Raw genomic sequence first — 13,509 nt, forward strand, 5'->3', positions numbered from 1 at the left:
ACCTTTCCAATTAACTGTTAAAGTAACATATGCAAAGGAATGTAAAGGACAACTTACGGTTTGCATTGAAAAGCACTATAAATAAATTGTGTCTATGTGTAGCCCTTCTACTAAATTTGCTGTTATTGCCAGGCTTCCAGAGCAGAGGACAAAGGAAGCAGAAATTCTTTTGATAAGCAGTTATTTTCCTTTAGTCATCAAATTACGTATTGATTGGAGTTTCTTTTTGTTTGTTTGCTTTTAAAAAGAAGAACTAACAAATGCAAGGGAACAGAGACAATGGAGCTATCTCCACTTTATTTATTTTGAGCAAGGAGATAGGGCCAAGGGCGAAGAATGGATTGTGACTTTCCTTTGGATTGAACAACACTGTAGAACTAGATGGCTAAAATTGGGGTCTGAAACTACAGAGTAGGGATTCTCACAGAAACGTTTGTGGAAATTAGTCTGAAACCAGAGCATGATACAACTTCACAAAAGATGCAAGATTAATGTGCTGGACACGTTAGTGTATGTCTGGACTTATCACAGCAAATAGGCAGGGAGTGTCCTACTACGTAAGTCCAGGAGCTTGTATATGTTTCAATGCAAGAAAGAGTGCAGTCCCAGCCTCTTTAAAAGAGGCAATCATTAGATTGCCCTTCAAAATAAACATTGCCTGGACCCAGAAGATGTTGACTTCTCCAGGCCAGTTGCAAACATTCGCTTTCTGGGCAAGGTGTTTGAGCAGGTGGTTGCTGGCCAGCTCCAGGCACTCTTAGACAATACTGATTTTCTAGATGCATTTCAGTCTGGTTTGGGAACAAAAATTGCTTTGGTTACTCTATGAAATGATCTTTGGTCCTTTTGGCAGCTTTTAAAACCATTGACCTTGGTATCCTTCTAGATATACCGTTTGGGCTGGAGAAATACTGACACTGGCAATGCATTCAAGGGCAAACTGTGTCCAATATTAGAAGTAGAACCCAGTCACTGTGGCTGGTAGCTATTGACAGACCAATTTCATGGAGCATAAGGCTAAAACTCTTCTAAAGCCATCCAAGTTGGAGGCAATCACTATTTCTTGTGGATTGAATTCCACAGTTTAACGATGCCCTGTGTAAAGTGTGCCCAGCCAATAGACTTGTAAGCAATCTACAGGACCACACTGAAGCCTGGGAAGATTTTTTTGCCCTTAATTAATTTGGCTAAAAGCCCAGAAGACTAAAATACAAAGACTTGACACAATAGGCATAGTATATCCTACTAGATTTTAAGTGCTTTTTTTCTCCTCGTTTAATATATTTCTCTGTTTATTCCTTGTATTCTTCCTTGATCACCTTTCAAACACTAGATCTCCCTTCGTAATACTAATGTGATTTTGTATTATGAAAGCACACATTCAGCTGGTCATCATAAAAAATAGCTCTTTCCCTCCATATTTATACCAGAAAGTCCAGAACCTTTTAATCAAAGATTATATGCAAAAATCCCCTTACTGTGCTGAAAAGCTGCAATCTCACAGTGTGAATGACTATGGTTTCACAGCCAATTTAACCTCTCATTATAGTGCGAGTCACAAAGTAAAAACTCTATCACAGAAATAGGCATTTACAAAATTGGTTAATGGTGTTTCAATTGCATGTAATATAGCCACAACTTGAACTAGTGCTTCGAAGGCCTGTTTCCACAACCTAATCGTCATGTGGCTGCTGTGGCAACTTGGCTAGCTCATATTGATTTCTGGCTACTTCAGTATGGCACAAACTAACTGAATGTAGCATTGCCAGCCAGACAATTTGATTTTTAGCATGGCATTGGAACCCGCCTTAAAATGAAGGTTTGCTTTGCTGTACTAAGAAGATGAATGTGACACACAGAAGAAAATCCACATGAAAAGTTTTTCACAGCCTAGAACAGTTGCAAATCAGCAGAGGGTAATTCTTCCCCATGGATTCCAAATGCCAAATTGATTGTCATAGTAGACTCCAAGACCTACCAAAATTCAGGAAAAAGTAAAACTAGGTTGAGGTACCAAAAACATGCACATGTGGCCCTCTGCACCTGGGCTTTGGAAAAATTATTCTGCTGGGTTTTGTCTTAACAGAACACTTTAGGGTATTGTCAAGTAATGAAGTACAACGGAAACAGAAGTAGAGCTATAGCCAGCTATTCCCCCTTGTTTTTCTGCAATTTAACAGTTGCTAAAAATTCAATATCAAAAACATCAAACACATCCAAGAAAAACAAGCAACTGATTTATGTAATCAAGCAGCATCCAAGTAAGACCTGACTCTCCTTTGATTTGTTGTTGTCTCTTCCCGTATTTGTTCTACTATTATGCTAAGTAGTTACACCTCTTTCTGCAGCTTCCTTGACTGCTAGTGCATATGTGTGAGTAGCTTTCCCCTTGGACATTTTGGTGTCTCAAGGGTCATCCTACATGTCCTGCATGTTCTTTCAAGAAGCATCTTCTCTCATATAGCACTTCCTGTCCTTTGAAATCAGGGAGTGAGATTTTGTAGATACGTTTCATCTTCTGCCCATATTAAGATCAACAAGAGATCTACGCCTACTCTCAGGAATTTAATGTCAAAGAGATCTGCTTAACTCCAAACTGCTTTCCATTTGCAGATGAAAGTACTTTTTTTTATAACCCCAAGCCCTTCTTAAAAAGTATATGGCAGGCATGTCCAAAGTCCGTTTCGGGGGCCTAATCCGGCCCACCGGTCGGTTTAATCTGGCCCCTGTGGTAGTTTATTTCCTGGGGGGAAATCCTAAAAAACCCTCAACTACCAAAAAGGTCAACAACTTTGGTTGGCCCTTTGGTTGGCCCTATGGCCCTTTACTTCATCAAATCTGGCCCTCTTTGAAAAAAGTTTGGACACCACTGGTATATGGTATGTTGATTGCTGGCTTGAAGGGTTTTTTCTATTGTTTGGTAGCTTTAAAAAAATGTTTTGTGTTATTACTTTCTGGTAAGATGTTAGTATTGTTTCTTGCTTTAAGTCACTTTGGGTACCTCATGGCACAGAATCAACAAAAATAAAATACATGCATACATACCTACAGCTGCATGAAAACTGAGCTTCCCTCAAGCTGAAGCTCAAGTAGTTCCATTTCTTATGAGTGTGGAAAGTAGCACTCCATTTGGAAGAGGAAATCATTTTTGTGACGGACAAGAAGAGCGATAGGTAACAATGCAGTTTTGAAGGTGAAGGGGGATTTTTTGGGATGCACTTATTGCCTGCAGCCCTGTTTGAAATCAGGGATGGGATGGCGAGAATGGGGCTGGATGAAAGAGGATGAAAGACAAAGGGTAGAGCCAACCATGGCTGGCATGCAGGGCTGGGCACAATCAAGCAGCTGCTTATTGCTTCTGCCCTCAAGGAGGGTCCAGGACAGACCTTACTGCTGGCTACTGACCTGCCATTTGGCAAACAGCCTGTGGGAGGCATCTACCCCTGCTTCTCTGAGGTGGCATTGGGTGATGTGGGGTTGGTTGCCACAGCTCTTGGTGCTCACTGCTGACCTCATCTGTAGGCACTGGAAAACCACTAGCTGTCATCAGGGACCAAGGAGGAGTTTGCGGGTAAGGTACAGGTATGGTTGTAGAAGTCCAGGCAGTTTCAAAATGCCATGAATCAGCTGTCGGGTGAGGCCAGTGGTTAAAGAAGTTGAGGAGACAAAGAAAGAAGGCAAGGAGCACAGACGGGTTGGGGAACAAGCTATACGTGTGTGTGTGTGTGTGTGTGTGTGTACACGCAGAAATGCAACTGCTTCCTTCAGAAAATACACAAGATGTCAGGCAGAAGTGTGTGTGTGTGTGTGTGTGTGTACGCGCACATCCTTGAGCTTTTAGAAGTCCTTGAAGGAAATACAGGTATTACCTGATGCTCTTCACTTCTCCTCCATGAGCTTCCATTAGCAGCTAGCATGGCCCAAATGTGGCTGAGGGGCTGACTGAATTTCAGTGACACTAACTCTAAATTCACTCACTGGGTAGGACGGGTCTTGGAAACCTGCAGCCCTCCAGATGTTGCTGATGCCCAACTTGAAACTACTTGCCTCGTTGTGTGGATAGGGCATCACCTGGCTCGCATTGAGAGACTACTTTTAAATGTGCTTTAGAAGAGAAACGAGTTGCCCATAGAAACCAGTGTATGTACATACTGGTCAGAACATACCTTTTGGTCCCTCAAATGCTCCACGCTTCCAAAATAGTTTCTTTCCTAGCCCTACCTACACACTTCTCACAAACCTCCTGTGCACAGCAGTGCTGATCCAGCTGACCAGTCCCAAACCAAACCAAACCTGGGGTAAACCCATGCCAATTCACTTGACTGGGCACATGATTGAGGTATACAAAAATGAACAGCCATTCAAGTCATGGTCTAAATAACTATGATCCTCTTAATCCTAAAAATGATAAGCCAAAGTTCAAGAGCAGTTGAAGGAGTAAAAATACTGAGATCATCTAGAGCAGGCATGGCCAAACGTGGCCCTCCAGATGTTTTGGGACTACAATTCCCATAATCTCTGACCACTGGTCCTGTTAGCTAAGGATGATGGGAGTTGTAGTCCCAAAACATCTGGAGGGCCAAGTTTGACCATACCTGATCTAGAGGATAGACAGTTCTTATCTCATTCAGTCTGGCAAGATTCCTGTTTGTGCTACATTTGATCATAGTTACATATAAAGGCAATAAGCAAATGAAGAATGAAATGAAATCACTTGCATTCAACATGCAGGAAGTTTGAAACCAGGAGTCCCAGCGGTAAATCCAGCACTTTGCCCACAACAATACACAGCATGTAGGCTGTGGTACCTGACAATTTATTACCAAGCATAACCATCATTGACAGACTTCGTTCATCTTGAAAATGCATTTTGCCTCCTCAAAAACAGATGCTTTCCTACAGGTATAGATAGCAGTCATACTCCAAAATGTACTACAGATTAAGGTAAGGCTATTGAGTACAGAATTTTATGCTAAATTATATCATGTATAAGAGCTGTCAGCAAGTCTCCTAATACTGTTTACTGATTACTGTGCTCTAGGTTTTTAAGAAGTGCTCTTACCTGGAAAGATAACTCAAGTTTCTCCTTCTGGGGAACCTGGTCCAGAATGCCATTCGTACTGCTTCTTTTCAGACTTGCAGTAACATCAGGCACATTGCTGAAATCTGCATGCAAATGAAAAGCAAAAAATTCAGAGAGTTCAATTATCAGCAGTAGAAAAGTATTTCTTGCTTCATTCATAAAAGCTCTCTGTACCAGGGAGAGGGGAAGGAGGAGGACTACTTTGCTACTTCTACTGCTCACTCCCCCCACCTCTTTTAAAAGGCAGTTCAGCTAAAACAGCGTCTCTGAAGTAATGCACGTATTTGATTGGCTAAAATTAAGCTCTTCCTCCCCAAATTCCTAATGTAGCATCATCTGTCTACAGTGTAGCACAGTTTGTGCTGGCCGAAGGGAACAACCAATAAAAATGACTCCATGTATCAAGTGATTCTCTTGGATGAACACAACGTTCTGCAACATGACGTGGTTCATAAATACATTAGTGGAGCAAAGTGGGCAGGGGAGGGAACCACCCTGGCTTCCTTCTTAATGCAGTTGTCTAGAGAAACAATTTGGAAAACTGGCAATGGAGGGATGATAGAGCTGTCCTTGACCAACATCAGGCACCGTGCAGGCAATTTTAACCAAAAGAAAAGGAAGGTTCAAATGTCCCAATAAGAGCACCCAAATTTTGTGTGTGTGTGTGTGTGTGTGTGTGTGCACGCGCGCACACACACACACACACACACACACACACACACACACACCTTTTGCAAACATGGGATAAATACATCTGTCCTGTACATAACTTATTCACCACTGCATATATTCTTATCAGGAAAAGCCTAAAATCCTTAAAAGTTGAAAACGACAAACCAAGTATGGGGAGCCCAGTTCAATATTATTTTCTGACTCTTCACAATTCTTTCACTATTTCCACCTCAGGCCATGAGACCAATACTAGGGTTTGACAATCAGTTCCATGTTTTCTCTTTGAGAGCCCATGTGCTAAGTCTACCCCCACCCTTAACTGGAATCTGTTACTAATTTCACTCAACAAAAATCACACTCTGGAGCATACAACACAAAAGTTTAAAATAATGCATTATTTGTTTCTGGTTATTATGCATCACCCCCCCCCCAATCAATAGTTTCCCCCACCATATTCCAAGGTACAGCATTTGGGGGTTTGGGGAACTGAGTCGACGCCATTCATCATGTTAAAATCAGTTGCACTAGGCAGGCGGCTGACTCAGCTTTCAACAGGAATGGGCTGGCATAGTGCCCCACCAGCCATCTGCCATTGGCGCTGCTTTCCCAATCACAGTATGGCTGGGAAGTGGCTGGCCAAGCCACAAGAAGCCAAATGCTAAGCCAGCTGCTGCTGCTACCACCAGTGGCAGCCTTACTGGTCTAGAGCAAGCCAAATCCAAAGAAACTGTCCCACTAATACTCAGGGAGTCAAGTAAGGGGACGTCAATGCAAGGAGACCCTCAAGAAAATTGGAAAGCAAGGAAATGGTAAAGCTGTGGCTATATATCCAACATTCCTAGGAGTTCTACCTATTAAGAATGGTTCTGACAGCATCAGTGGGACCCTTATCTGATCTCCAGAGACTGAAAAAAAAAAGATTAACATCTATCCATATTTTAGTGGGGTGCATTTGCACATACAGATCCAAAAGGGTAAGGATAATCTGCCCTCTAAATTCAATTTTAAAATGCTATTATTATTTATTATAGCTACTTCTAAACCACACTTCCATAAAAATACAATATGAGGGTGTACAGCATATAAAAACTGCAACAACAGTAAAAACATTAGTGACAAAATCTATACTACTGAATAGGTTAAAAGCAAATTCATAGTTCAAAGGCCTAACTAGTACAGTTATTAGCTGTAGCCTTATAAGTATGCCCAAAATCAAAGGAAAACTCTGGGTTTCACCCAGTGGTGGTGGTGGTATGCCAGCAGACAGCATTTCTGAAATTGCGGCAAGTACTGTATTGGCCCGAATATAAGCCGCACCTTTAAAATTCCACAGGCACTCACACCCCAAAATGGCAAACATAGAAGAAAATGCTACAGCGATATCGTAAAAGCCAATTTTTGTAAGGTTGTGAATTGAAACCGCACTTTAACTTTTCACGATTGCAATGGGGTTGGGGGAGAGTGTGGCTTATATTCAGGCCAATACGGTAGTATGAATTTACTGCAACAAAACCAAGGGTGGAATCCAACTCAGTTTTATTTAGAGTATACCCATTGAGATAAATGAGCAAAACTTAGAGCTTATCCATACTTCTTCTTGTCCCATTGCTTTGCCCCATGGAAAACTGCTTTTTAGCGCTCAATCAGAGCAAATCGCAAATTGAATACCACTCCAAATATTTTGCCCAGAGGCACTCAGAAGCCATGGAGCGCCCACAATGGCAGGCAACTTCAGTGAGTGCTTGACTGTATTCAGTCTTGTGTGACCAGTGGCTCCTTAATTACATGACTTATATAACGTGTTATACAGGCAGGCAGATCTATGACTCACCGTCATTCAAAAGAAATGATCATGTAGCCACCAGAATTCAAAGAGTACACCATGGTTTCCCAAATCATTCCCTTACAGTTGATTATTCAATTAAAGGCAAACAGACTGTGCACAGATGCGATTGTCACAGAAGGAACCAAATATTTGTCAACCATAAGGGAATGCAGGTATTTGCACTTTCACAGAGGTACAGGCCACAGAATAAAAGCTGACAACGGGGCATAATCAAAATTATCAGATGCAAAGACCATGCATGTGCTGCAGAGGTTTTTGGTGCTAACATATTGAAGGCTAGGAAAACAATGGGGGGGGGCTTCAAAAAAAACCCAAAACCCTCTCTTTCATGGAGGAGGTCTTTCTACCATGTAAGAAAAGAGAGCAGATGCAGCCTTCACATGTTGCCTCTTAGCCCACTTGATTAATGAAGCCTTAATTACATTCTAATCAGCACTTCTCTTGCCATCTCATCCTTCTCTCTGCAAATAAAGGGGAAATTACAGTGAGGAGTAAGGAGGAATAGAGAACTTGCTCTTAAATATCTTGGTGCTGGGAATGCTTCCTACCATTCATAGCTCTATTCTGAACAAGTGACTTATTGCTCATCAGGAGGGAAAAATCAAGTGTTATCAAATGTCAAGAGCATGGGTAGGTGGGAAAGACTCTTCCAAGCCAGAAAAAGGAGGTGTGCTTTACCTTCTAGTCTTCTGACAGTAATAGAGGGGAGGGGATGGAGAACTAAAAATAAAACCAGATGGCACAGCGAAAATTAGATGTACCCAACCTCTCACAAAGTAGAAAAGCTGTATAGGCAATTTGTTCAGTTTTCTAGGTCATGCCTGTGAGAGTTTCAGAGCACAGACTGACTAATGGGGTATGTGTTTAACTCAGGCAATATATTTGTTCAACAAGGATGGAATACCTTGTGGGGAAAAGCTGTTAATATGAGAAGGAGTAGAAATGTGAATGGTCCATAGCAAAATAAGATATTTAGTTACGCTGAGTCACTGCTCTTCCACAATCAGTTTGAAACAGAATACAAACAGCAGTTCTACACAGTATTTAATATAGTGAAATAATGATTCTTCAACATCAGCTTCATTTGACTGGTCATGTTGTTTAGATGCCTAATTATCGTCTTCTAAAGCAACTACTCCATTCCCAACTTAAGAATAGAAAGTGTAATGCTGGTGGACAACAAAAGAGGTTTAAATATGTTCTCAAGGAAAATACAGCTTGAATGTTCTTGAACCTAATTATCTTTATCAGTTTTTCCAGAACGTACAGAACATGAACTTACTCTTGTAGGGGGAAGTCTTGCCATAAAAAAGCCACCAAAACAACAACACTGTGTAACAAAAGCTATAGTAAAAATGATATAAAGCAACAGCTGACAAAAGGATGCTTGCAGTACCCGCTTTCACTTCCAAATTAAAATACTGGGGAAATCTCAAAATACTCTCTCAAGATACTTCACATTTTGAAGGAAAGAGGAAAGGCTTAGGGAGAAAAATATAATCACATGTACTGGTGTTTTCATGAATGGGGTCAGATTTATTTACATCCGAAGTTTCTCATATTCTTCTAGATGTTTTGATCAGGCAAGCTGCCGAAAGGCTTCTGTTTAAGCAGTTCAGGAATGGAGCCAAACCTCAAGAAGGTACAAAACCTTGGTGGTCCTGGTATTTAGTAATGACTGGAAAAATGCTGAAGGGAGCGGCAAATGAAATACTATATTGCATCCTGAAGAATGAAAACAGCTGTTGAATGAACTACAAACAATTCTCCCTTTGCAAACAACAATTCCAAGGTTAATGGTCATCCCAGAAGATAAAAATAATGCTATTCTGTTTTCAACAGAACAGAATAAGCACATTTCCAGCTTTCACAAATCACTTGTTGAAAACACTATGCATTGTTAATTATCAGCTTATTATATTAATTACTTGCACAGCACTTTTTATTAAAATTAGCTATTAGGAGTATTTAACAGTAAACACTGTATGCTTCAGAATCAAGTTGAAACAAATACTTGTGACCAATCATCTGATTAATCACTTAGCTCCTTAATTAGGAGTCTATCAATTAATGAAGATGATCATCCAAATGTCATAGACCAAATGGAGCAAACAGCACGCGGACCTAGTGGTGGGAGGAAAAAATCCTTAAATAAGAGACACGGGGGAATGATTAATGGACTTCAATGTCTGTACACTAATGCGCAAAGCATGGGAAATAAACAAGATGAGCTTGAGCTCTTGGTACAGCAAACTAAATATGACATAATAGGCATCACTGAAACCTGGTGGGATAAGTCCCACGATTGGAATGTAATAATGGGGGGATACAATCTATTTCTGAGAAACAGACCAGACAAGAAAGGAGGAGGAGTGGCGTTATATGTCAGGGATGTGTATACCTGTGAAGAGATCCAAGATTTAGATCCTCAAAGCCAAAGTGAGAGCATTTGGGTCAAAATTAAGGGAGAGAAGAATAACAGAGACCTCATTGTGGGAGTTTACTATAGATCCCCAAGCCAAACGAAGGACATAGATGATGCCTTCCTGGAACAGATGGCCAAGCATGCAAAAGGAAGGGAGATAGTAGTAATGGGGGACTTCAATTACCCGGATATTTGTTGGACGTCAAACTCAGCCAAGAGCATAAGGTCAAACAGATTCCTCACTGGCCTTGCAGACAACTTCATTGTCCAGAAAGTGGGAGAAGCAACAAGAGGAACAGCCATTTTAGATCTGGTCCTAACCAATGTTGATGACCTGGTTAGTGGGGTAGAAGTGGAAGGATCATTAGGCGCGAGTGATCATGCTCTTCTGAAGTTTACTATACAGCGGAAAGGAGCAGCCAAGCATACTAGGACTCAATTTCTTGACTTTAAGAAAGCCGACTTCATAAAACTTAGGGAAGTGCTGGGTGAGATCCCATGGACAACAATACTAAAAGGAAAGGGAGTTCATGATGGCTGGGAGTTTGTTAAGAGGGAGATACTAAAAGCACAACGTCAGGCAATACCAATGAGACGGAAACATGGAAGGTGCCTAAAGAAGCCAGGGTGGCTATCTAAAGAACTTTTAACTGAATTAAGATTAAAAAAGGATGTGTACAAAAAATGGAAAAGGGGGGAAATCACCAAAGAGGAATTCAAACAAATAGCCAGCACGTGTAGACACAAAGTCAGAAAAGCTAAAGCACAGAATGAACTCAGGCTTGCTAGAGAGGTTAAAAGCAACAAAAAAGGCTTTTATGGGTATGTTCGTAGCAAAAGGAAGAACAAAGAAACAATGGGGTCACTCAGAGGAGAAGATGGTGAAATGCAAACAGGGGACACAGAAAGGGCTGAACTCCTCAATGCCTTCTTTGCCTCAGTCTTCTCCGATAAAGAAAACAATGCCCGACCTGAAGAATTTGGAGCAAATGATTCAGCAAAGGAAACACAGCCCAGAATAACTAAGGAGATAGTACAAGAATATTTGGCTAGTTTAGATGTATTCAAGTCTCCAGGGCCAGATGAACTGCATCCAAGAGTATTAAAAGAACTGGCAGATGTGATCTCAGAACCACTGGCAGTCATCTTTGAGAATTCCTGGAGAACAGGCGAAGTCCCGGCAGACTGGAGGAGGGCAAATGTTGTCCCTATTTTCAAAAAGGGGAAAAGAGAGGACCCAAATAATTACCGCCCAGTCAGTCTGACATCAATAGCAGGGAAGATTCTGGAGCAGATCATTAAGCAAACAGTCTGTGAGCACCTAGAAAGGAATGCTGTGATCACCAATAGTCAGCATGGATTTCTGAAAAATAAGTCATGTCAGACTAACCTGATCTCATTTTTTGACAGAATTACAAGCCTGGTAGATGAAGGGAATGCAGTGGATGTAGTCTACCTTGATTTCAGCAAGGCATTTGACAAGGTGCCCCATGATATTATTGTAAAGAAGCTGGTAAAATGCGGTCTTGACTATGCTACCACTCAGTGGATTTGTAACTGGCTGACTGACCGAACCCAAAGGGTGCTCATCAATGGTTCCTCTTCATCCTGGAGAAGAGTGACTAGTGGGGTGCCACAGGGTTCTGTCTTGGGCCCGGTCTTATTCAACATCTTTATCAACGACTTGGATGATGGACTCAAGGGCATCCTGATCAAATTTGCAGATGACACCAAACTGGGAGGGGTGGCTAACACCCCAGAGGACAGGATCACACTTCAAAACGACCTTGACAGATTAGAGAACTGGGCAAAAATAAACAAGATGAATTTTAACAGGGAGAAATGTAAAGTATTGCACTTGGGCAAAAAAAATGAGAGGCACAAATACAGTTTGGATCCATTGCTCCGTGTCCGCTTCTCCGGAGCAGCAGAAAACAACCTTTCTCCCTCCTCTATGTGACATCCTTTTATATATTTGAACATGGCTATCATATCACCCCTTAACCTCCTCTTCTCCAGGCTAAACATGCCCAGCTCCCTTAGCCGTTCCTCATAAGGCATCGTTTCCAGGCCCTTGACCATTTTGGTTGCCCTCCTCTGGACACGTTCCAGTTTGTCAGTGTCCTTCTTGAATTGTGGTGCCCAGAACTGGACACAGTACTCCAGGTGTGGTCTGACCAGAGCAGAATACAGTGGCACTATTACTTCCCTTGATCTAGATGCTATACTCCTATTGATGCAGCCCAGAATTGCATTGGCTTTTTTAGCTGCCGCGTCACACTGTTGGCTCATGTCAAGTTTGTGGTCAACCAAGACTCCTAGATCCTTTTCACATGTACTGCTCTCAAGCCAGGTGTCACCCATCTTGTATTTGTGCCTCTCATTTTTTTTGCCCAAGTGCAATACTTTACATTTCTCCCTGTTAAAATTCATCTTGTTTATTTTTGCCCAGTTCTCTAATCTGTCAAGGTCGTTTTGAAGTGTGATCCTGTCCTCTGGGGTGTTAGCCACCCCTCCCAGTTTGGTGTCATCTGCAAATTTGATCAGGATGCCCTTGAGTCCATCATCCAAGTCGTTGATAAAGATGTTGAATAAGACCGGGCCCAAGACAGAACCCTGTGGCACCCCACTAGTCACTCTTCTCCAGGATGAAGAGGAACCATTGATGAGCACCCTTTGGGTTCGGTCAGTCAGCCAGTTACAAATCCACTGAGTGGTAGCATAGTCAAGACCGCATTTTACCAGCTTCTTTACAATAATATCATGGGGCACCTTGTCAAATGCCTTGCTGAAATCAAGGTAGACTACATCCACTGCATTCCCTTCATCTACCAGGCTTGTAATTCTGTCAAAAAATGAGATCAGGTTAGTCTGACATGACTTATTTTTCAGAAATCCATGCTGACTATTGGTGATCACAGCATTCCTTTCTAGGTGCTCACAGACTGTTTGCTTAATGATCTGCTCCAGAATCTTCCCTGCTATTGATGTCAGACTGACTGGGCGGTAATTATTTGGGTCCTCTCTTTTCCCCTTTTTGAAAATAGGGACAACATTTGCCCTCCTCCAGTCTGCCGGGACTTCGCCTGTTCTCCAGGAATTCTCAATGATAACTGCCAGTGGTTCTGAGATCACATCTGCCAGTTCTTTTAATACTCTTGGATGCAGTTCATCTGGCCCTGGAGACTTGAATACATCTAAACTAGCCAAATATTCTTGTACTATCTCCTTAGTTATTCTGGGCTGTGTTTCCTTTGCTGAATCATTTGCTCCAAATTCTTCAGGTCGGGCATTGTTTTCTTTATCGGAGAAGACTGAGGCAAAGAAGGCATTGAGGAGTTCAGCCCTTTCTGTGTCCCCTGTTTGCATTTCACCATCTTCTCCTCTGAGTGACCCCATTGTTTCTTTGTTCTTCCTTTTGCTACGAACATACCCATAAAAGCCTTTTTTGTTGCTTTTAACCTCTCTAGCAAGCCTGAGTTC

General features: G+C 41.8%; 1 protein-coding gene across 4 annotated transcripts in view; it reads right to left on the reverse strand.

The window, feature by feature from the left end:
• Window positions 1–13,509, reverse strand: part of TIAM2 (TIAM Rac1 associated GEF 2) — a gene marked incomplete at its 3' end in the record, with an annotated part of 132,374 nt that overhangs the window by 27,547 nt on the left and 91,318 nt on the right. For all 4 annotated transcript variants that reach the window (XM_082215182.1, XM_082215179.1, XM_082215180.1 and 1 more), the window contains one exon: window positions 5,063–5,166. In XM_082215182.1, the coding sequence (XP_082071308.1) occupies window positions 5,063–5,166 (104 nt within the window). The remainder of the gene's footprint in view (window positions 1–5,062; window positions 5,167–13,509) is intronic.

This window comes from Podarcis vaucheri (assembly GCF_965113315.1).
Source record: "Podarcis vaucheri genome assembly, chromosome: 3".
NCBI classification, from domain to species: Eukaryota; Metazoa; Chordata; class Lepidosauria; order Squamata; family Lacertidae; genus Podarcis; species Podarcis vaucheri.